This window comes from Mesocricetus auratus, unplaced genomic scaffold, assembly GCF_017639785.1.
Source record: "Mesocricetus auratus isolate SY011 unplaced genomic scaffold, BCM_Maur_2.0 Super-Scaffold_4256, whole genome shotgun sequence".
Lineage (NCBI taxonomy): Eukaryota > Metazoa > Chordata > Mammalia > Rodentia > Cricetidae > Mesocricetus > Mesocricetus auratus.
In genome coordinates, this window is record NW_024429182.1 from 30,250,345 (window position 1) to 30,275,718 (window position 25,374).

Consider the following 25,374-nt stretch of genomic DNA (forward strand, 5'->3'; position numbering starts at 1 on the left):
TTCAGACCCTCTGTAGTTAGAGGTACAGGAGCTTGTGAGCTGTCTGATAGCAGTGCTGGGAACTCAGGTCTGAGAGCAACACCTGATCTTAACAGTGGAGCCAACTCCTCAGCCCCAAGAGATTTTTTTCTTAGTGACCAAAACTTAAAAGTCATTTGATTGTGTCTATTAACAATAAAAAGATAAAGTATGATGTTTTAATATAGGAGAGTTCTTAACAGCATTAAGAGGAATAAACTGCTGCTGTCTGTAACAATTCGAATGAATATCACATGTTTAATTGTGAATGAAGTAAACATAAGACATAAAACAGTACATACAGTATGATTCCATCTATGTGAATTTAATAAACATACAACTAATTTGTTACATTGCAGATCAAAATCATACTTACCTAGAAGTATTAAGGAGTTTCAGGGTCAGAAAAGTGTCTATGCCTGTACCTACAGGATATTATTATATAAATAGATGATTGATAGATAGATAGATAGATAGATAGATAGATAGATAGATAGATAGATAGATAGATAGATAATGATATATTGACAGACGGGGAGGATGGATGGATGGATGGATGGATGGATGGATGGATGGATAGATGGATGGATATGTATGTGTGTGAGAGAGAATTCATTAATCTGTTCACTTGAGACTTGCATTCTGTATAGCTTAATGTCCCATTAGGAAAGAAATAAATCTCTGAAATAAAGCTGTACGTAGACCCTTTTAATACCTGAGACTGGCCTGAGGTGCTATGGAAATAGCTAGGGTGGTGTCACTACCCTGGAATTCTTCTACATAAAGAGAAAAGAGGATTCAGTAGATCACGCCTGTTTGTCATAAGTGAAAAGCTCAAACTCATGTTTATTCTTACACCTTCACAAGAAAACACTATCCCAAAAAGAGTGTTATGGTTTAGTTTAATTGGGTAGGTAATGTTTAATTGTTTGTATTTTTACATAGTTTATATTTCAGAACAAATTGTGGACTTATGGAGCACAATGAAGTTTCAAGGAAGACTGAAAAACAAACACTCTCAGTCAGAGAATTCACAAACCACCAAAAAGGAGTCTGAGCAAGGGACATCATTCCACTTGCCATTTGTCAAGAGCACCACACAGTCTTCCCCATTGTCAGCGTTGTTGGGCTCACCCCCATTCCAGTTAGTGTACTGCACACTCCTTCCCGTCAAATCCAAAAATCGGTTTTCAGTCCTCTCATCTGTTAGGCCCAGGTAGGCAATGTCTCTAGCCACCTTCTGAACGGCCTTGTTTTCCTCAGCATTCCGGGGAGTGGCCACAGAGGCCTGGAATTGGGAGCACACAGCCTTGGCTCTGTAAAAGCTCAACTTTTTACCAGTACTCATAAAGTACTTATTTCCAACTTGTTCACTTGTAGAGAAGAACACCCCTAAAATGTAAAAAGGTGGGAAACACCAGCTTATCTTCTAGACCACTCATTGAACGGTGTAAAATTCAAATTGAACGGTGTAGATTGCAGTTTCTCTGATAGTGTTATACCACAATGAATGTCTTCGTTCATGAGACCCCTTGTGGACTGCTTACACAAATCAAAACATGCTTCTTTTACCTAAAATTCAAGATGAACTGTTATCTTGCTTCTTTTCCTTACAGTCTTAATATGAATAAACTGGCACAAAGCCTTTGTGTGATCTGCATTGCAGAACACATGTAATCTGGAATTCTGAATTCTACCATACTGTTACCTTGCAATCAAACAAAAACATCTGGGAATATCTGACCATAGCTGGGAGAAACACGACTGACTCCATTATCTGGCCTAAGTCCAGGATTACAAAGTGGCCCACACGCCATTTTTGTTGAGTGAAGGTCTGACCCTCTGCAGGACTGGAATCCCAGAGTCACTGCCACTTATAAACTGGTTCTAACACTGAACTCTGTGGATCTGAGTAAGTAATTTAATTCCCATTTGCCTCTGTTTCTCCCAGATGATTGTTGGAAGAGTATCATGAGTTCAGAATACGCGCAACTTTTCAGGTCCTAGAAAATCGTATGCATGCAGTAAATATTCTCTGCCTTCTACCACTCCCAAACTTTAAGTTGCCTAAACAAGAAGGGAAGGGTACTTACACTTCTTAAAACCTCTCAGCTCTGACTGCAGGGCTGCGATTTCTGCAGCAATTTTTCTAGAATCAAATTCTAGAAAATGAAACAGTGAAAAGTATTGTTAGGATGAGGATGCAAACTGTGCATACTGAGGAGTGTGGTATCTTTTTCAGATAAAAGGAAAGAAAGAAAAGAAGCAAGGTTTGCTTTTATTTTTAACATTGATATACTTTAATGGAAAAAATTGTTTTTACCTGGCCTAAAACATCAATCTTCCCCTGATGCTTTATCTAAAACAAGCACTTAGTAGCTACTTTTGCTTTAAAAAAAAAGACTTAACTCCTTGCTTGGAACTACAAGGCATATAGAGGGAGAAAGAACACCTGTCATTCATTCCTGTCTCCATTTGTGCATGCGCCTTTACTTTGGACCATCTCCTCATCTCTGCACATCAGCATGTTAGGTGGTCACACACTGCCTTTTTAGTCCATCTCACCCTCCTCAAGGACAACAGTGCGTGGATGTGCTCATCGATTTCAGGAAGATCTAGTTCTCACAGGACAGACTATCTCCCAAGATAAGGCAGTTACCCATGACGGCTAGACAATAGTGCCGAGCAGAAACGATCACCTTGTGGAAATCAGACTGGTCCCCTCAAGTGATGACACAAGAAGGACTTCTTAGACTGCCTCTCTGAACCAGAACTGAGAACAGTCATCAAGGGAAGCACACCATGAGCAGGACTGATTAATTGTGAAGCCTCTCTGTCGCCATTCTATTTGTCCCTATATATACGCTTGAGGGTAGACTGAGAATCAATGGTTCATTTATGTTACTCTCTCAAATACTCACATGTTTCAATCCTAAAAACTCTAGTGGGAACCAGGAGTGATGGCAAATGCCTTTCAAGCAGGGGCAAGTGAATCTCTATGAGTTCAAGGTTGCCTGGTCTACATAAGTGAGTTCCAGGACAGCCAGGGATACAGAGTGAAACCCTATCTCAAAAATAAACAAATTGATCAATTAATCAAGTGAAATTCTAGTCCTGTATGCAAAGATATTTCATGTACACATATTTCGCTAGCACATTCATGTACTTACTGATTACATAGCTTGATAAGAATCCACAAATGAGAAATTGACTATTCTTCCAAACAAACTGCTTTGTTAGGGCTAAAATAAATCTCTGAAGAAGTTATTATTGATTGAAACTGTTAGAGAGATTTTTGTCTCTAGGGAGATTTTTGTTGCCCTTCAGTTGTTTTCTTGGTAGAGTTGGGGGTGGTTACTGTTTTAGTGCTTGGTGTGGGGGCACCTCTATCTCCACAGTGATAGATTGATAGGCAAGCACTGTTGTACCCATCTTTCTTATATGAATGCTGAAATAGCAAACTGAAGTAGTCATGCTTGTTGACAAGCACTCCACCAACAAAGCCATCATCCTAATTCCTATTCTGTTTTGGTTTTATTGAAATTTGTCATGCAAGAAATCAACAATATTCTCTCTGAGTTCCTCATTATTTGAATAGGAAGGGATAAGTAGCTGTAATAGGGTAGCAGTTTTTCTCATTAAGAAATGCAGTCTTTTCTCACCCCCTCGATTCTGGGCTGGGCTGTACCTTTTAGGAACATGGCGAAAGTGACTATGGATATGTTCTAAACCTCACAAAGCCTTGAAGCTTCTATCTTAGGAACTGTGTAATCACTACTACCTGATCAAGCCCTGGATGGTGTATGGCACAATAAGAATGTCATGATTCACTGGCCCTTATCACAGCAGCGAACACCCAAGCAGAAGCCAGAAGTGTGAGCGAGACCACTGACCATCAGGAAACCACAGGCATAAGTGTGAGCCCAAATGAGATCAGACCTTTTGTGGCTGACCCACAAGATTATGTTTAAATAAATGGTTGTGTTTTTTTTAACCTACTGAGTTTTTTGGATTGGTTTCTTAGAAGTAAAATATAGTTCACATGACTGCCAATACACTTTCAGTAAAACAGACATAGAAGACTACATTTGGATATAGTATTTTCCTTGAGGGCAGAAACTCAGCTGAAGGAGACTGTTTAAGCCAAAAGAGAATCTGGACTTCCATGCCTTGCAGAGTGTCTGAAAAAATAGAACTTCCCGAAAGCTCTGCAAATATATACCTAGTCATTGTTGAAACCCCCTTGGGCTCTAAGTAATCAGACAGTGATAAAGGAACTTGATCAGGAAGCAGAGCTGGGCATCTACCCATGTAGCATCAAGAAACAGTACACCCCACCAGCATTCTAGGTTCCAGAACCCAAATGTCATCAGCCCAGACATTCTGACTTGATCGCCTTACCTCCACGCTCTCCACGGTCTCCTTTGGGCCCCGTTGCTCCTTTGGGCCCCTCTGCTCCTTTGGACCCCATTGCTCCTTTGGGCCCCTCTGCTCCTTTGGGCCCCACTTCTCCTTTGGGCCCCTCTGCTCCTTTGGGCCCCTCTGCTCCTTTGGGCCCCATTGCTCCTTTGGGCCCCTCTGCTCCTTTGGGCCCCACTTCTCCTTTGGGCCCCTCTGCTCCTTTGAGCCCAGGAATCCCTGGGGATCCTGCAGGTCCTACCTTTCCAGGAGGGCCCTGCAAGCCTCTGAGCCCTTGACCTGTTGGAAGATAAACAAAACTTGGGTCGATATCAGAGCTTTTGCTCTTTTTCCAAAAGCTTGATGCTTAATCCCCTGTGGTGAGGTAAGTCCCCTGTGATCCATGAGACAGGCTGACATGAGGGCCACTTTCCAGAACAGGCAAGACAAACAACACACACTTCTGTGTGGGAGTCCAGAATGCCAGAGAATTGGAACTTTATGTGTTTTGAGTTGTAGAATGTTGCTGGTGACAGTGCAATATGCCTAATAAGTTTTACTCTCCTTGTATCTCTAGTTGGTTTCTTCTGGAATGTAGTCACAGAAAGGGGCTGGAGAGATTGCTCAGTGGTTATGAGCATGTGCTGCTACTACAGAGGGCCTGAGTTCAGTTCCCAGCATCCATGGTGGCTGGCTCACAATTGTCTATAACTCCAACTCCAGGAAGATACTATGCCTTTGGTCTCCAAGGTAACCTGCACTCAAATGAGTGCATTACTATGCGCGTACACACACACACACACACACACACACACACACACACACACACCATGCATAATTAAAACAAACTTTTTAAGAGCAAAGAAAGCAGTTCAATGCATACCTGGTTCTCCCTTCTCTCCCTTGGCCCCATCTCGCCCATCTTTGCCTGGGAAGCCATTCAGGCCTGGAGAACTGCAGGCAATCACAGGGCAGGTACTTTGAGCACCTTCAGTTACAGGCTCTGCATAAGATGCTGTTACCAAGCCCAGGAGAAGGAAAGATGGAAACAGGAACATGGTCCTCACCTTGGTGTGGGGAAAATCATGAAAAATTATCTCATCCTTTACAGTTAGTCAGCATGTATATACCAACCTGACCTCTGTCCTGTAACTTGGGGACAGACATTGTAATTGGATTACTCACTGCTAGTGTCTAGATTGGGCATTTAAAAAATCTTTACAATGCTGTGTAGTTAGTATTTTAACAAAAATAGGCATAACATCGTAGCGTGAAATAAAGGCCCTTCTGAGGGAGGTCACCAGGGCCCAGGTCTCTGGTCTCACTCAGGTAGGTTGTGAACATGTTTCTCATGGCAGTGAGAGCAGAGCGACTTCACATCACCAGCTCACTAATTCCTGATGCCTTAGTGGATGGGGATGAATAGAGACACAATGTTCTGCAGGACCTTGCACTCACGCCTACCTACCCTTGGACACCATCTGCAGCCCAAATCCTATTTTTACACTGGAACTTCTCTCCAAGACCAGTTAGTTATCCTTTCTCCAGTTTCCAACAATAAACTACAGGCTAGCAATTAAAAGAGACACTACCAGACCCCAATCCCCTGGTAAGTCTACCAGCCCTGCCCAGAATGCACTTGAGTGCACTTCGGGGTAGTTAATTTCCATAGAGCAAGACGGGGTTGCTGGGGAAAGCATTTTCTCTATAACTTTCTCTCTAGTAGATTTCCCCTCTTCTTCCTTATATTGTACATGCCCAAACCGCTGACAATTAGGCAAACCTGCCTAGAATCTCTCTCTCAGCATCACATCTGTCCTTCAAGACTTTCTTCCAGCTGTTCCTCTCTAAGAAACCTAACATCCCAGTCCTCTAGGTCTTAGATGTCAAGGAACTCTCTTTGTAACATTTTTGCAAACAGATAATGGAGAGAACTCACATGCCACAGCAAGCAGAGAAAGCACTGCCATCAACGTGACTGACCTGCCTCTTATCTCAGGCCTCTGAAATTAATCAGACGCCGAGACTGTGAAGACAGGAACCCAAATGCACTCACCAGAAATGATTTGCGGAGCTTTGGAAGTTTCCACTCAACCTGGAACTCAGACAGTTGCCTCAAAGAGAGGGAGGAGCTAAACCTGATTTAAAAAAAAAAAAGGATAATCCAAGCTGACCTTCAACCCCAGATTAATAAGCAACTCTTTTTAGGACTGTATTAGATGCTGCTTAGGAGGATTCCCCCAGAGGCCTCCAGTGGGTATGACATGGCTGTCTACCTTAATGCAGCACTGTCTCCCCCTTTAACTGACATTCATTTTGCTAATTCTCATGACTGAGTTACCATAAGTAGGTTCAAGTTCATATCAACTTCCTTGCTTCCAATACAGAAACACACACATGCCCAAGCATAGGCTCTGTGTACACCCACCATAGACACATGCACATGCATACACTATAAAGGACAGTGGATCTTTTGCTGCTGTCCATACATGAAGAACACTTCTGACTCCACACTATTGTCTTCTTCCTGGGATATCCTCACTCTCTAGTGCTCTTCTCTCTTTAGTACTCTCTCCCTTGTATTCTAAGATTCGTGTCTAGGAGAAATGTCCTGTGATCTTATCTAAAGTAGTTCTACCCACTCCCCTTACCTTGGGCTGTGTTTGTTTATACTGATTACAATGCTTTGTTTTATAGTCATTTATTGTGGTAAAATGTATACAACAAGACATTTTGACCATTGTTAAATGTGTAAGTCAGTAAGAACATTCAGGTTATTATGAGGTTGCCAGAACCCATCTCCAACAATAGTTCATCATCCCAAACTGAAATTCTACATATTAAACAGTAATGACCCAACTCTCCCCTCCTTACCACCACTGATAACTGCCATTCTCTTGTCTGTCTCTAAGAAGCTAAGCATTTTAGATGGGCCATGTAGATTGAATCATGCAATAACTATCCTGTGGTTTTAGAGGGGGAAGACAATGACTATCTTGTGGGTAAATAGTCTTGTTTTGTTGGTCGATTGGGACAGTAGAGTAGAAATGGCATACATTTAAGAAGTACAACTCAGTAAGTTCTGAACTTCATTTCTTTTTTTGCAGTTATTTGTGTATGCCTGGTGCGTGTGAGCATGTGTGTGTGCATGCATGAGTGCACATGTGCATGCCGCGATACACATATAGAAGTCAGAGGACACAGAGCAGTTTGTAGGAGCCTTCTTCCCCCATATGGACTCTGGGACTCAAACTCAGATAGTCAGGTTGGGTCGCAAGTCCTTTACCTACTGAGCCATCCCACTGGCCCCTGAGCTACATTTCTAATATAGCTAGCGCTCTGTGTCTGTCTGCTTCTCACTACTCTGATAAAACACCTGAGGTGACTGACTTATAAAGAGGCAAAAGTCATTTTGACTTTATGGTTGGTCGTTCCTCCTGCTTCTGTGACTGTCACGAGGCAGTGTATCCTGGTGAGGACTTAAAGCAGAAGATGGATTATCGATCTTAATGCCGGAAATGAGAGACCAGTTTACAAGCTTTCCACAATCTATTTGGGAGTATTCCTCCAGTTACCTAAAACTGCTTACCAATCTCCATCTCTTAATGGTTTCATCACCTGCCAGTAGTGCCCCAGGCCGGACACTCAGCCGTTATTACAACGATCTTTGGAGAAGTTCCTGGTCGAAATACAGCAGCTGCCATGGAAAACTCAGGTTAGCTTGGAGTACTAAGGGAACCCACTGTCAGAGTTTCACACAGAGACTTGGGGTGGTGTGGTGGAGGCCACCAAATAACAGAATAAATATGGTTGAGATGCCCTCAGGACTGTGCTTACAAAGACCTAGTTTCGTTAATTCTTGCTGATGTATCCGGTGAGAGTAAAACTGTTCAGGGTGGTATACATCCACATGGCTAAAACAAATGTCTATTGCTTCAGGGCATAGAAAAGACAGGAAACATCTTGACCATATCTCTTTGTTATTTGTAGTCAGAGCTTCCCCCACCCCCACCCCACTCCTACACACACACACTGGTTCAATGGCAGAAGGTAAGGTCAATAGTCAGTACCAGGTCACATTGGAGGTGCTACCTTTGATCATAGTGCCCGTTTTTTTGCTTTTGTGTGTACTTAGTCCCTAGGTCAGGAAACTGCCTTTCAGACCCTGACCCTGCCCTTCCTGGAAGTACACAGGGTGGACACATGGATGAGCTGTCAACCTACCAGCCAACCACGGAGCAAAGCGCTGTCCACATGAACAGCTGCTCCTCTAGTCTTTCATAGGGCTGTCACGCCACAAGAGCTCCTTGTCCACGTACATTGTCACCTGCTGACACACAGACAAGTCGCGCATTTGTTCTGGGTCTCTGGTCTTTCTCACACTGCTTCCACTCTGGTGACCCCACCAGACATCCACTGCATCCCAATAGGCTACTAATGGTTTCTCTGCCCTATGTGAAAACTGCCTGCTTATCATCTTCTTGCTAAGGTAAATCCCAGCTCTGACGCTTCCTGGTTGTGTTACCTTGGCCAAGTTCTCCTACCTTATATACTGGGTCCTCTCTTCTGTGTAAGAGGACATTGCCACCTTGGCTATGGAGTGGTGTGTGCCTTTGTCAGGTCCCTACTCATAGCATACCGTACGTTTACAGTGCCAGCCTATGTACATGGGGGCTTCGCCTTCTCCAGAATGACTGCACAGTGGTGTTCTCACCTCAGAAGCAGTGGACCTGAAGGGACCATCTGAAAGCCCTTGCTTGAGATTTGGGATCAGGAGGCTTGGTTTTGACTCATGCCTGGAATTTTAGACCAACCACATATTCTGTTTTTGCATCTAAAAAAAAAAGATAAGATATTGAGCTTCATTTATCTTTTCTAAAGGGTTACCTTCTCCCAGTGAAGATCACTAGGAATACTTATATACTCGAAATTTGATAAGCTATTTAATTTTGGTTTTTAGTTCTTCTTTACCCTACTTAAGACAGCAAGGATTTTATGCATAAAGACTCAGCATGGGACTTCTCACCTACAGATTGTCAAAGGATTTCTGTGGGATTTGGCTTTGTTCTAGGTGCTTCAGGGTAAGTTGAAGAGCAGAAGCCTATTCTGTACAAGCACTGTAAGAAGCTGTGCACTCTCTGGTTGAGCATCTCAATTACATCTAGTACAAAAGCAAAGTAAACAAGGAAGCTACTGCTCATTGTAAAATAGTGGCAGATGTTCATACCTAACAGAACAGCAGCATGTTTCCCAGATGTGTAATTCCTTTTGGTTGGTGTAGATGTGATTTCAGAAGGATTTTGTGACTCATGGAGGAGCGATTTTGATTTATGCTGCTGTTCGATGGGGAATACTTGTGGTTCGGCTGTGACAGACAGCAGAGAAGTGCTCTCTTACCTCTGGTGTCCTTTACAACCCCTCTGTCTTCACACACTCTCCATCTTGCATTCTTCTAAGCCTCCATCTGTACTATTTTTCCTTGCTTGATTTTTGCTAATGAATCTGTGAGATTAAAGATGCTGCATGCCTCTTCAGCAAAGATGAATAATGTAGCCACACTTTCTGAGGTGTGGACTGGGCGGGATCACATGTGCCCACAGAGGGAGACCATGCCTTCCCGTGACATAGATCTGAACACGGGGTGACCAGTGCAGGGAAGCTTTGAATGGAGGACAACAAAGACATGCCTCATCGCCACATCAACGAGAGCCTATGAGTCCTCTCAGACATTTATTCCTCTTGTCCTGCCCCTGTTTCTCAGAAAGGAAGGAAGGAAGGAAGGAAGGAAGGAAGGAAGGAAGGAAGGAAGGAAGGAAGGAAGGGGATGGAAGGAGAAAAAAGGAATGAACAAAAAAAAAGAACAAACAAAAATGATGACTTTCTGACACATGAAACTGAACCACACAAATTGTATTCAGCACCTCAAATAGTCTCAAGCAAGCAAGAATAGAACAGAGAGATCAGTGCAGTGTGCCTGACTCTGGAATGCCAGAGAGATGCCACACAGGCACAATGACCTTTCTATGTTCAGAAAAATGCCATGGCCTTGAGTACTTAGGCTGCTGCTAATTAGATCAAGTCTCCTTCTTCATGAGAATTAAACAAAATATTTTCTGTTGTGGTTTTTTTTTTGATCAATGGGATAGAGATAGTGCTTCAAAGACAATCTGATAAGAAGTCCCTTAGCAAAACAACAGTAGTTAATGTTAATTGCCAACTTGACAGACTCTGGGATCACTGGGAGAAGGACTTGCTGGTATTTCTGCTGGCTGGAGATGAGATGTAAAGTACCTCAGGGTATTAACCTGCTGCCTTCTCAGAGTGCAGTCTCTCAAAATAAACAGCACTGTAAAGACTCGGTTCCTCTCTCTATTCCTTGGGCACTGTGACGGCTATAATTGTTTGTTTGTTTACTATACCCACATGTGTGTCTATGTGTGTGTTCATGTGGGAGGTGCACATACTCATGGCTAAAGTGTGGTCAGAAGACAACCTTGGTGAGTCCGCAAGCATTTTCTATCTTTTGTTTGAGACCGGATCTCTCACTGGCCTGGAGATGCCTCCATAAAGGCCCCACTGGCTGACCAAGAAGCTTCCAAGGACCTGCCTGTCCATCTCTCACGGAGCATCCCCCGGATTACAGACTCGTGCTTTCTTTCTCCGGATGTAAATGGGGCATGGGATCTGAGCATCTTAGCTTCTCATGCTTGTGAGGAAAGCATCTACAAGCAGAGAAGAAGAAGGTGGAGGAGGAAGAAGGAGAAACACTTGAGACAAGTATAGTGTGTTCCAATGAATACTACAGGTCATCCCTGCCACCTTCTGGCCATACTGAGAACTGCAAATAAGCCAAACTGCACTGAGAGCATTTACTGGATACCCAACATGTCTTTTTTTGCTCTTTAATTGAGGGGCAATATCTCACTTGCAACACCCTGAATTGGTTCACAGTACATCATGTTAGTTCCTAAGTTCTGTGATCCACAGAAGTACTTACATGATTCAGCGTAAATAATATTTGAGGCCACGATTTGTGAAAGGATATAAGTTCAAAGGAAACCAGATGCACACTTCTGAGGGTCCTTACCTGCATAGGTAAGGTTCACCCAATTTCTCCATCAAGAAACAGTGATGATACATGAAAAAAATACCCCGGGGAAATTCAATAGTCTTAATGTCCACGTTCTTTATTGGATACAGACATACAAAAACACTTGATAAAAACAAGAAAGAGATGTTTATTTTGGCCTGCAGCTTAAGAAGGGATAAAATCCATCACCTTGGAAGGGCATGGTAGTAAAAGATGGATGTTCACGTTAAATCCAGTCCAGAAGCAGAAAGAGATGATTGCTGGTTCTCTCTCCAAGGGAGTCTTTCTCCATTTTTATGCACTGTGGGACCTCAGCCAAGGAGATGGTGCCACCTACACTCGGTGTAGGTGAAGATCTTCCTTCAACTAAACCTCCCTGGAAACTATCTCTAAGACATACTGAGTGCATCTTGAAATCCAGTTAGGCTGACAATGAAAATTAAGCATCTCAGCTACGCAAGCATCTTCTATACAGTATGCAGCTTCTGCATGGCATGTGCTTTCTGCATAGCATGCACCTTCTACATAGCATGCACCCTCTGCATGGCATACAACTTCTGCATAGCATGCACCTTCTATATAGCATGCACCTTCTGCATAGCATGCACCCTCTGCATGGCATACAACTCCTGAATAGCATGCACCTTCTGCATGTCATGCAACTTCTGCATGGCATGTACCTTCTGCATGGCATGTGCTTTCTGCATAGCATGCACCTTTTATATAGCATGTACCTTCTGTATGGCATGCACTGTCTACATAGCATGCACCTTCTGCGTAGCTTGTACCAAAATCCCAGACTCCTGGAAGGACAGGAGGACTTCAACATAAATCACATTGTTCACACACAGTCTAGGTTCAATAAAACGTTTTTCTAAGTTCTGGGGATGATGAGAACTCTTCAGAGTTCGGGTTTCTGGCAGGAAGTTTTCCTGATGGAGTTTTGATAGCAGCAGCCAAAGTGGATCAGAGGCAGATTTAAACTAACAGAGCAGTCACTAATCCACAGCCTGGCCAAGCAGGCCTTGGGGACAGCAGTCAACACCAAAAGCTGCCTGAGAACTACACAGACCTGCAGGATATACTGCTGGAGGTCCAGGTTTAGCCTCGCGTGCCTGGGAAAGATGCTGGCAAATGATCAAGGGTAATGAGCTGTTGGCCTCTGCTACTGCAGTCAACAGAAGCATCGTCATGGTTAACAGGAAAACACGGCAGATAGATCTCTTATTGCACAGCAGGCAAGGTTTGTTTACATAGAAGAGTGTTACACCTTCCTCTGCACCCAGCAGAAACCACTTAGTAGGGAGAACAGAGACCTACATGAGGCAGTTCTTTTTCTTATTTCTTTTCTATGCATTGTATTTATTTTACATCCTGACTATCCTCTTCTCCCACCCCCTCCCCCACCTCCCTTCACCCAACTCCTCATCCACTCCTCCTCTGTTTTTGTTCAGAAAGGGACAGGCCTCTCACAAATATCAACAAAGCATGGCATATCAAGTTGCAGAAAGGCTAAGCTCCGCCCCTTGTATTAAGGCTGGGAAAGGCAATCCGGTATGGGGAATAGGTTCTCAAGAGACAAAGCCTTAAGGACAGCTCCTGCTCCCACTGTTAGGAGTTCCCCAGGTAGACCAAGCTACACAACTGTCATGTATATGCAGATGTCTGAACCCATGCAGGCCTCCTGGTTGTTGGTTCAGACTCTGTGAGCTCCTATAAGACAAGTTAGTTGTTGCTGTGGGTTTTCTTGGGATGTCCTTGACCCCTCTGGCTTCTACAATCCTTCCTCTCTCTCTTCCACAGGGTTCCTGAGTAAGGCCTAATGTTTGACTCTGGGTCTCTGCATCTGTTTCCATCAGTTACTAGACGAGGTCTCTCTGATGACAATTGGGGTAATCGCCAATCTGACCACAGGAGATGGACAATTCAGTCTATATACCCACTATTTCTAGGAGTCTTAGCTGGCACCATCCTTGTAGACTCATGAGAATTTTCCTTGCATAGGGTTTCTACCTAACCTTGAAATGCCCCCCCCTGCAAATTTATTTTCCTGCAAATTATGAAATTTGCAGAAAAATGAATGATGTGGAAACTATTATATTGAGTAAGGTAGCCCAGACTCAGCAACATAAATACCTTATGTTCTCTCTCAAACACGGATCTTTTGTTTTTTGGTTTTTTTGTTTTTTTGTTTTTTTGAGACAGGGTTTCTCTGTTTTGCTTTGGACCAGGCTGGCCTCAAACTCACAGAGATCCACCTGCCTCTGTCTCCTGAGTGCTGTGATTAAAGTCGTGCGCCACCAACGCCCAGCTTTTTCAAATACAAATTTTGACTTTTATATGTGTGCATATATGTGGGGGTATATCCCCTGAAACTGGAGAGGAGACGGAGAGGGAGAAATTAGGCTCTGAGGAAGTGGGTAGGGGCGAGAAAGAGGCTGACGGGCACATGTGACCCGAAAGTGCAGAGGAAACTACAGGGGTAGGAAGGGTTCAGGTAGGGGCCAGCAACGAGGGCGAGAAAGATGGGAGAGGATCCAGGGGAAATGCCATAACGAAGTGCACAACTCTGTTAAGAAACACAGAGAGAAGAGCAAGCGTGGTTGGAAAGGAAGCCAGAAGCTGCGGCCTCACAGTCACTTCTTCATCATGTCTGTCTCCTTCCCGAGTTCAGTCTTCACGACGTGAGTTAGGAAGGACTTTGGAGACCTATTTTGGACTTTCCAACTTAACTTTGCCTGTGCCTGATCATTATCTCCTGCATTGTTTTGGAAGAACGCTTTATTCAAATTGTAATGGAACACCGTCCAACGACGAGCAAGGGTAATCATTGACTTGTTTCATTAAATCAAAATTCTAGAGAAATCTCTGTGTATAAAATACCACTAAGAGGTTCACAATAAAGTTTTATATGATGGGGGAGGGGTAAGTCGTCTCTTTTAATCTTTTTTCTATCTTTGTTTGGTGAACGTATTGTAGATGAGTCAATGTCCAAATAGCAGTTAGATGTTGCCTTTCTTTCTAGAAAAAAATAGATTTAATGAAGATCAGCTGTGTATTAGAAAATTCTGTTAATCAACAGTTTGATAAGAAAAAAGCAAGTGGGAGGCAGAGGCAGACAGATTTCTGTGAGTTTGAGGCCAGCCTGGTCTACAGAATGAGTTCCAGGACAGCCTTCAAAACAATACAGAGAAACCCTGTCTCGGAAAACCAAAAAAATATATATACTATAAATTAAACCATGAGCACAAAATATAATATTTCCGATAAATAATTACAAGTGAATTCCCAGCTATATAATAATACCCGTAGAATTCTCGTGACAATGTATTTCTATTCCAACTAACCTATATTCCTCTGTCACACAAATATAAAACTGAATTTCTAAATAAGTGATTAAATCATCCCTTCTCTCACATCCTGCCATGAAACTGATAATGAATATTTTTCCTATGAAACCTATTTTAAAAAAAACAGAACAGCAACAGTCTGGTGGTAGTGGTGGTGGTGGTGGCGCACGCCTTTGATCCCCAGCACTTGGGAGGCAGAGGCAGAAGGATCTCTGAGTTGAAGGCTAGCCTGATCTACAAAGTGAATTCCAAGACAGCCATTGCTCCTACACAGAGAGCCTGTCTCAAAAAACCAAAAACAAACTAACAAAAAAACAGCAATATAAAATTCTTTGTGTCCATATATACACACATATTACAAATTATTGCCATAACTTATTTTACATTAGGAGCAACACTGGGTATATATTATTATCATCACTCTCAGTCAAAGGCAAATATAAAATCTTTATAACAGCTCGTGCCACTGTTTTTTAAAAAACACCTGTAGAACACAGGTGCAACCTCCAAATGATGATCGAAGCCTCATTCCATGAACGCTGATGATACAGGTGGGTTGATGGAATCTGTAGCAGAGGCAATAATACAGGGTGCCTTCCAGGGCTTCCTCACTCTTGAAGCTCTAGGTGATTTGCATTGAAAGGCAAGGCAGCTTTACAACAACCCCAGCCTAATTTGACTACTTTGAATAGACATAACTATTTTAAAGGTGGTAGGAGATGAAGAATTTTAGAAATTTAGACAAAATCATAGAAGAAAACTTTCCCAACCTAAAGAAAGACATACCAATGAAGGCACAAGAAGCTTACAGAACACCAAATAGAGTGGACCACAAAAAAAAAGCCCGTTCGCCACATAATAATCAAGACCCCAAATATACAGAATAAAGAAAGAATATTAAGAGCAGCTAAGGAAAAAGGTCAAGTAACATATAAAGGAAAACCTATCAGAATTACACCTGACTTCTGAATGGAAACTCTGAAAGCCAGAAGGTTCTGGATAGATATTCTACCAACACTAAGAGACCATGGATGCCAGCCCAGACTACTATACCCAGCAAAGCTTTCAATCACTATAGATGGATAAAAGAAGATATTCCATGACAAAACTAGATTCAAACAATACATATCCACTAACCCAGCCCTACAGAAAGTACTGGAAGGAAAACTCCAACCCAAGGAAGTTAACTACAACCAGAAAAACGTAGGCATTAGATAATCCCACCTTACCAACAGCCAAAAGAAAAAAGGGGTGGAATTCCACACATAATTCCACCAACAACAACCATTCCAAATCAAAGAAGAATGAGCGATCAATGGTCATTAATATCCCTCAATATTAATGGTCTTAACTCACCCATAAAAAGACACAGGCTAACACAATGGATTCAAAGAAAGAACCCATACTTTGGGTGCATACAAGAAACACACCTCAGCCTCAAAGACAGACATTACCTCAGAGTTAAAGGTTGGGAAAAGATTTTCCAATCAAATGGACCCAAGAAACAAGCGGGGGTAGCAATCCTAATATCTAACAAATTAGACTTTAAAATAAAATCAATCGCCGGGCGGTGGTGGTGCACGCCTTTTAATCCCAGCACTCGGGAGGCAGAGGCAGGTGGATCTCTGTGAGTTCGAGGCCGGGCTGGACCGATAGCCTCCAAAACAATACAGCGAAACCCTGTCTCATAAAAAAACCAAAAAAATAATAATAATACAAAATAAAATCAATCAAAAGAGATGAAGGAGGTCATTTCATACTCATCACAGGAGAAATCCACCAAGATGAAGTTTCAATTCTGAACATTTATGCCCCAAATACAAAGGCATCCACATTCATAAAAGAAACATTACTAAAACTTAAATCACACATAAAGCCCCACACATTTATAGTGGGAGACTTCAACACCCAACTCTCACCACTAGACAGGAATACCAGACAGAAACTTAACAAAGAAGCAAAGGGGCTAAAAGAAGTTATGACCCAATTGGGATTAACAGACATCTACAGAACATTCCATCCAAATAAAAAAGAATATACTTTCTTCTCAGCACCACATGGAACTTTCTCAAAAATTGACCACATAATTGGCAACATAACAAACCTCAACAGGTACAAAAAATGGAATAACTCCATGCATCTTATCAGACCACCATGCGTTAAAATTAGAATTCAACATCAACACAAACTGCAGAAACGTTACAAACTCATGGAAATTGAATAATGCACAATTGCACCCTTCCTGGGTCAAAAATGAAATAAAAAAGAAATTAAAGAATTCTTAGGATTCAATGAGACACAACATACCCAAACCTATGGGACACTTTGAAAGCAGTGCTACGAGGGAAGTTCATAGCAATAAGTGCCCATATGAAGAAACTGGATTTACACTAGAGAATTAACAGCACAGCTGAAAGCTCTAGAACAAAAAGAAGCAAACTCACCCAGGAGGAGTAGATCCTAGAAATGATCAAACTGAGGGCTGAAATCAATAAAGTAGAAACTAGGAAAACAATACAAAGAATCAGTGCAACCAAGAGTTGTTTCTTTCAGAAAATCAACAAGATAGGCAAACTTTTGTCCAAACTTATGAAACGGCACAGTGTGAACATGCAAATTAACAAAATCAGAAATGAAAAGGAGGACATAGCAATAGACAGTGAAGAAATCCAGAGAATCGTCAAGACATACTTTGAAAATTTTGTACTCCACAAAATTGGAAAATTTAAAGGAAATGGACAATTTTCTGGATAGCTATCACTTGCCAAAATTAAATCAAAACAGATAGACAATTTAAATTGACCTATAGCTCCTATGGAAATAGAAGCAGTCATCAAAAGTTTCCCAACCAAAAAAAGCCCAGGTCCAGATGGCCTCAATGCAGAATTCTACCAGAAATTCAAAGAACAGCTTATACCAGTTCTTCTCAAAGTATTCCACAAAATAGAAGCAGAAGGATCTTTGCCAAACTCTTCCTACGAGGCTTCCATAACCTTGATACCCAAGCCACACAAAGACACAACTAAGAAAGAAAACTTCAGACCAATATCCCTCATGAACATTGATGCAAAAATACTCACTAAAATACTGGCAAATAGGATCCAAGAACACATCAAAACAATCATTCACCACGATCAAGTAGGTTTCATCCCAGGGATTCAGGGATGGTTCAACATACAAAAATCCATCAATGTAATCCACCATATAAACAAGCTGAAAAACAAAAATCACATGATCATCTCACTAGATGCAGAAGAAACCTTTGACAAAATCCAACACCCCTTCATGATAAAGGTCTTGGAGATATCTGGGATAACAGGAACATACCTAAGCATAATAAAAGCTATATACAGCAAACCAACAGCCAACATCAAACTAAATGGACAGAAACTCAACTCAATTCTGCTAAAATCAGGAACAAGACAAGGCTGTCCACTCTCTCCATACCTTTTCAATGTTGTACTTGAAGTTCTAGCTAGAGCAATATGACAACAAAAGGAGATGCGAATTAGAAAGGAAGAGGTCAAACTTTCACTATTTGCAGATGATATGATAGTTTACATAAGTGATCCAAAAAACTCTACCAGGGAACTCTTACATCTGATAAACACTTTCAGCAAAGTGTCAGGATACAAGATCAACTCAAGAACACCAGTATCCCTGCTATATACAGATGATAAAATGGCTGAGAAAGAAATCAGAGAAACATCACTCTTTACAATTGCCACAAACAACTTAAAATACCTTGGTGTAATACTAACCAAACAAGTGAAAGACCTGTGTCACAAGAACTTTGTGTCTTTAAAGAAAGAAATTAAAGAAGCCCTCAGAAAATGGAAAGATCTCCCATGCTCTTGGATAGGTAGGATCAACATAGTAAAAATGACAATTCTGCCAAAAGAAATCTACAGATTCAATGCAATCACCATTAAAATCCCAGCACAATTCTTCACAGACCTTGAAAGAACAATAATCAACTTTATATGGAAAAACAAAAGACCCAGGATAGCCAAAACAACCTTATTCAACAAAGGAACATCTGGAGGCATCACCATCCCTGACTTCAAGCTCTATTAGAGAGCTGTAGTCCTGAAAACAGCTTGGTATTGACACAAAAATAGACAGGTAGACCAATGGAATCAAATTGAACACCCTAATATTAACCCATACATGTATGAACATCTGATCTTCAACAAAGAAGCTAAAAATATACAATGGAAAAAAGAAAGCATCTTCAACAAATGGTGCTGGAATAACTGGATGCTGGCATGTAGAAGGATGCAGATAGATCCATGTCTATCGCCATGCATAAAACTTAAGTCCAAATAGATCAAAAACCTCAATATTTTAAATTCAGCCACACTGAACCTCTTAGAATAGAAAGTGGGTGGTACCCTTGAACAAATTGGTACAGGAGACCACTTCCTGAATTTAACACCAGTAGCACAGACACTCAGGCCAACAATTAATACATGGGACCTCCTGAAACTCAGAAGCTTCTGTAAGGCAAAGGACTCAGTCAACAAGACAAAAAGGCAGCACACAGAATGGGAAAATATATTCAGTAACCCCACATCTGACAGAGGGCTGATATCCAAAATTTACAAAGAACTCAAGAAGCAAGACTCCAAAACACCAACGGATCCAATTAAAAAGTGAGCTACAGGACTAAATAGAGAATTCTCAATAGAGGAGACTAAAATGGCTGAGAGACACTTGAGAAAGTGCTCAACATCCCTAGCCATCAGGGAAATGCAAATCGAAACAACTCTGGGACACCGTCTTACTCCTGTCAGAATGGCTAAAATCAAAAACACCAACAACAGTTTATGCTGGAGAGGATGTGGAGAAAGGGGAACACTCCTCCACTGCTGGTAGGAGTGCCAACTCATACAGCCACTTTGATATCAGTATGGAGATTCCTCAGAAAAATGGGAATCAGCCTACCACAAGACCTAGAAATTCCACTCTTAGGCATACATCCAAAAGATGCACATTCATACAATGAGGATATCTGTTCCTCTATGTTCACAGCAGCATTATTTGCAATAGCCAGAACTTGGAAGCAACCTAGATCCCCTCAACTGAAGAGTGGTAGAGAAAATGTGGTACATTTACACAATGGAGTACTATTCAGCAGAAAAAAACAATGGAATCTTGAAATATGCAGGCAAATGGATGGCACTAGAAGAACCCATCCTGAGTGAAGTAATCCAGTCACAAAAAGACAAACATGGTATGTACTCTCTCATATATGGATTTTAGACATAGATCTGGGGAGTGCCAGCCTACATTCCCACGGCCAGAGCATCTGGGAAACAAAACCTTCATCCAATGGCTGATGGAAGCAGAGGCAGACTCCCACAGCTAAACACTGAGCTGAACTCAAGGAACCCAATGACAGAGAGGGAGGACTGATGAACAAAGGTGTTAAGACTGGGCTGGTTTAACCCCCAGAATCAGCTGACCTGAACAAGGGGTACCTCTTGAATCCCAGACTGATGCCTGGGAATCCAGCATGGGACTGATCAAGACCCCCTGAATGTAGGTGTCAGTAAGGAGGCCTAGGCAATCTATAGGGCCTTGGGTAGTAGATCAGTAGTTATCCCTGGCATATAAATGGACTTTGGGTGCCCATCCCACAATGAGAGATGCACTCTCACCCTGGACTCTTGGGGGAGGGTCTACGCCCTGCCCTGGATGAAATGACAGACTATGGACACCCCCATAGAGGGGCTGACCCTCCCTGGGGAAAGGAGGAAGTATTGGGGGGGTTGGTGGGAGGGCGTGGGAGGAGGGGAGAGAAAGGGAGAGGGACCTGGCATTGACATGTGAAGCAACCTTGTTTCTAATTTAAATTTAAATTTTAAAAAAAAAGAAATTTAGAATACTGCTTATAATAGTCAATTCATCGGCATTTGTTCCTTAATAACTCATTTATCCTTTATAGGTGGACTCTGCTGCTCTTTTACAGATCCCCATAAAGTAATTCAGCTCTTTTTTTTTTTATGTCACTAGCTTGGCGCTGCTTCTATGAATTGCAGAGTATAAACGTTTATGTGAAATAAATGAGCAGTTTTGGTTAACAGTTGTTTTTAAAAGATTTTTTAAACTTACCGGTGTATGTTTGTGCTTGCATAAGTGTGTGTGCACCACCAGCATGCACAAGCTGAGGAGGCCGGAAGTGGACACCAGATCTCCTAGAACTGGAGCGGCAGGTCACATAAACTTGCCCTGTGCATTCTGGGAATTGAACCCAGGTCCTCTACAGGGGAAATGGATATTCTTAATTGCTGAACCATTTCTTCAACCCCCAAGGATTTTTTTTTTTTTTTTGGTTTTTCGAGATAGGGTTTCTCTGTATTGTTTTGGAGGCTGTCGGTCCAGCCTGGTCTCGAACTCACAGAGATCCACCTGCATCTGCCTCCCGAGTGCTGGGATTAAAGGTGTGCACCACCACCGCCCGGCTTCCAAGGATTTATTTTTATAGTGGGCTTTTTATGTTTTTTTATTTTTGTGTTACTTGCTTTTTTGAGAAATTAGTCTCATATAAACTCTTCAGTGCTATATTATTTTTCATAAACCTGTTTTTTACACAAAGAACATACAGCAAACTAAATTCTAAAGAGGGTGTTGGTAGCAGTGTTGAGCAGGGTGCTGGTAGCAGTGTTGAGCAGGGTCTCCTCTCTTTGAGAGGATGAAACTTGAGCAACAGTCGCTGCTTAATGATGGATGTGGGTGACTGACGAAGGCAGGCAAGAAAGAGTACCATAGAAAAGACTCAGGCCCCTTTCCCTTGCTTCATTCAAGACGGGTGCTTTTGTGAGTCTCGTCACAGATGCACAATGGCTGCTGAGTCACATTGTCCAGTGTTGGGCTTTCTAGAACACACATGGTCTTCAGGCTGTCACTGGCGATATCTTACATCCTAAGAGACCAGAACTTTTTCTGGACTTCACAGCCAAAGTTAATAATACACCCTGAAGTCACTTAAGGCTTAAGTGACTGCTAGCCTACTGAATACACAGCCTGTTTGTTTAACCTGCCTTTAAGAGACCAATGTAACAACCAACCTTGTTTGCCTTGAATTTCCCATACAATCAACTTTTATAAAATAAGCTAATACGTAGCTGCAATCTTAAGTTATGTACTCTTGCATGCTTATACTCCTGACCTGTGTGTATCAACTTGCTGAAAGCAGCAAATCCACAAATTGAGAGCAGCTTCCTAAAATCTACTATCCATTTACAACATTGGCTAATAAACAATATTTGTTATCTGAGTCAGTTGGGATCAGTTGGAGCCAGTGACTTAATCCCTTGTAAAACTCTGTTAAAGATTTCTGCAAAGTATCCCATTGCTTCCCCCATGTGATGATCTCTGTGCTGTTTCATAAATACAGAGCAAAACCCTTTGTTAGAGACAGACACCATTCACACACAAATACACACACACACACACACACACAGCTCATACAGCAGACATCACAGAGAGAGACAGACAGACAACAGACATAGGGACAGACACAGGAACAAGCAGATTCACAAGGGATGTGACACCAAGGCATTACTGATGAGTTGGAGTTAATCACTAAAGCCTGTAATCCACACCTATCACCTCCCTGCTGACTGCTATGGTTCTTCCTTCCCTGAGCCTGTTTTGTCCTCTAACAAAAGGGACGGTGGGCTTTAATCTTACCAGGTTTGCCCCTTGAGGATTAGGGAATGTGAACCATCGGCCAGAAACAGCCCTGTATCAGATATTGCCAAAAGCCATCAAGTCTCCGGTTTTGACTCGGTGGACATCTGTTTTGTGTCTGCATGCTAGGAAGAAAGTCAAGCTTTTCCACCCAGGTTCTTAGTTTATCCATCTGGAAAGAACAGTGAGAGCTTCAGCAGCCAACAGCAGAAAACCCAACCCAGAATGGTGTAGACATTCAAGCAGGGCAAGACATGTGTGAAATCAGCAGGTGCAATTTCAGGTGACTTCGGGTGAAGTTAGACCTGGGGGTTAGATAAGGACTCAGGAGGCACTTCTGCCCTCTGCCCTTGTCATTCTAGTGAGACAGAGTTTTCAACAGTCTCTGAAACCCTCACTCGTGATTCCAACCCTGGGTCCTGACTCCTGCGACTTTGTAGGTCACGTGACCAGACACCAGTCCATTACACTTGCCATGGAAAATGCCTCTGTTTATTGAGCAGATGGTAATAGCGTGGCTGCTGTCTCCAGAGAGCCTTGGGAGCTATCTCCCAGTGGGGTCTCCTGAGGCGCCCAGGGCAGTGGAATTCAAGGTGAAAGTGTTACCTCCTGTGTGTCTCGCTTCCTGCTCTCGTTTTCCTCTCACATACACTAGGCTTCTCTTCAGTGAAGGATTTAGCATCTCCCCTTCACTTCAAGGTCCAATCCTCCTCTTGCCCAAAAGAAACAAGACTAGCCATGCAAAGTTACCCCTAGCCTCTCAGACAAGCATGACACAATATTGCAATCAGTTATTCAGTCCACAAACATTCACTGAGCCACTTCTAAAGGACGTGTCTTCATAGATCCTGGATCTGAGAACTATCAAGTCTAATGATACTCCTGTCCTCAAGGAGATGACTGTAACAGAATCCAGAGAAATGAGGAAGGCAAATACATGCAAAGTAAATCCCCATGACAACAGTTAAGTGGGGTGATGTCTGGAGGTGTGTGGAGATGGGAACAGACTCTTCCTGGAAGCCACAACTGGCTAAAGAAATGTGAGTCAGACCAGATGACCATCAGAACAGCAGTGCCTTGGATTGTTCCTGTCATATGAACAAGGGTGACATTCCCAAGAGGCTCTTGGAAACCATTTCTTGTCAAAAGTCTAATAGCAAATATTCTGGGTCCATATGTCCTCTGCCCACTGCTTGCCTCTGTCTTTGCTGTAAGGCAGCCACTGGCAGCACATGTGTGACTTGGCATTGCATACTCCATTGATACTCTATCTGTGAACACTGAAATAGGAATTTCATTCAAAGACATCTACCCTGACTACCATTTTTCACCCTGCTCCCGACACTGTCTAGCACTGCTCAAAGACAAAGTAACAATTCCACCAAAGTTCAACTTGTAGAAGTAGTGAGTTTACTGTGATCCTTTACAGGAGTATTAGTGAGGGCTTACTACAGGAACACAGATGGCTCAAGGCAGCTGCATCCCTGAAGAGAGCACCCCAGAATGAATGGAGTGCTCTTCAGGCAGACAACTGCCCAGAGCAGAGAGTCTCATCCCTCACAGCAGTCCTTGCTGCTTATATGATGTAGGGGTGGGGGTTTGTGGGTCTTGTAAGTTTCATGGACTCCCTGAGACCTGCCAGTTGTTTATTTCCTGAATCACAAGAGCCTCCCCAGAAGGGTAATGTTTAAATTCAGAGTACATTGCTACACAGCCCATGCCCATCTTTCGTGCATGAGTTGCAGCATGCATACCCTGTTTGGGATCATCAACTGGCAAGGGACAGCAAAATAAAAAGAAAGCAGCCAAAGACATGTCAAGAGAGGAACCCTGCTGTGGTGTTCCAGCAGACTTCTACATCTCTGCGAAATGCCACCTGGAGTGTCACAGCCCATGGCGATTCTGTACTGTGGGGTCTCCTGGGGAGTCCTCTAGGAACTGAGCTGTAGCTGATCCAGCATCTAGGATTGCTTCCTCTCCTACTCACAAACTTGCTGGGTGAATGCCTTCTCCTCTCTGGGCCATTGTTTTCTCCTTTGCAAAAGGAGGCACTTGGGAAAATAAGCTTCAAATCTCCCAGCTCTGGAGTACTGCAACCGGTTGGTTTAACATGCACCCCAGCAAGGTATCTGACTTTCAGCACCATGGACAGGATGTGGCAAGCCCTGAGTGGGGTTCACCTGACTTGACTCTGCAATCACAACTGGTATTCCCGGAGAACACCCAAGTGTCCCACGAATCCTGGGGCTCCCTGTGAACCTATGGGAAGACAATGTCTCTTAAGGACTCGGTGCTCCTGGCTTCTGAAGCATAACTGGATGGGGCTCACGTGGTCCGTTCCCTACCATCCTGCACTGTCTATCAGTGTTTCCATTTCTATGCTGTTAGGACCAGGGTTCACTTATTGAAGGAGTGCAGAGAGGCTGGACATCCCATGTCATCTATACTAAGGCCCTGTGATTTACTGAATACCTATATGTAACCAATCCCTGTGCTCCGGACAATTAGGTACCTAGAAGTGGCAACACAGTTGCTTAGGTTGTTATTCTTCACTTTCAGGTTAAAGTTCTTTTTCAAGGAAGCAAATGCTTTCGTTCTATGGTGGTTAATTTGAACAAATCTCTGGACCTATCAACATTCACACTGTACATACAATAATATGTCCTTTGTCCCTTGCCCTGTTGACTCCTCAGATTCTTTTTGCTATTAAAAATGAAAAAGACAGTGCACTGTGGCACATTCCTTTAGCCCTGACACTTGGGAAGCAGAGGCAGATGGATCTCCACGAGTTCAAGCCCAGCTTTGTCTATATAGTTTGTT

The 25,374-nt window shown here is 42.7% G+C and overlaps 1 protein-coding gene across 2 annotated transcripts; it reads right to left on the reverse strand.

The window, feature by feature from the left end:
- Positions 1 to 1,032: 1,032 nt before the first annotated feature.
- On the reverse strand, positions 1,033 to 5,474 carry Mbl2 (mannose binding lectin 2). Of its 2 annotated transcripts, XM_040732322.1 has the most exons (5): positions 5,300 to 5,474; positions 4,637 to 4,716; positions 4,420 to 4,468; positions 2,112 to 2,180; positions 1,033 to 1,410 (listed from the first exon to the last, which is right to left on the reverse strand). In XM_040732322.1, exons 1-5 carry the CDS (start codon positions 5,472 to 5,474, stop codon positions 1,037 to 1,039), a joined length of 747 nt encoding a protein of 248 aa, XP_040588256.1. In that variant the 3' UTR covers positions 1,033 to 1,036. The 2 variants fall into 2 exon arrangements, with proteins under 2 accessions (XP_040588256.1, XP_040588258.1); XM_040732324.1 differs by lacking the exon at positions 4,420 to 4,468 and having other exon boundaries at positions 2,112 to 2,167; positions 4,575 to 4,716.
- Positions 5,475 to 25,374: the final 19,900 nt, after the last annotated feature.

Coding starts and splice junctions, on each gene's coding strand:
- Mbl2 (XM_040732322.1), bottom strand. CDS start 5,474: ATGTTCCTGTTTCCATCTTTCCTTCTCCTGGGCTTGGTAACAGCATCT. Junction 4,717..5,299: donor GGGAGAGAAGGGAGAACCAG/GTATGCATTGAA, acceptor ATCTTCCAACAG/GTCAAGGGCTCAGAGGCTTG. Junction 1,411..2,111: donor GCTGAGAGGTTTTAAGAAGT/GTAAGTACCCTT, acceptor TTTACATTTTAG/GGGTGTTCTTCTCTACAAGT.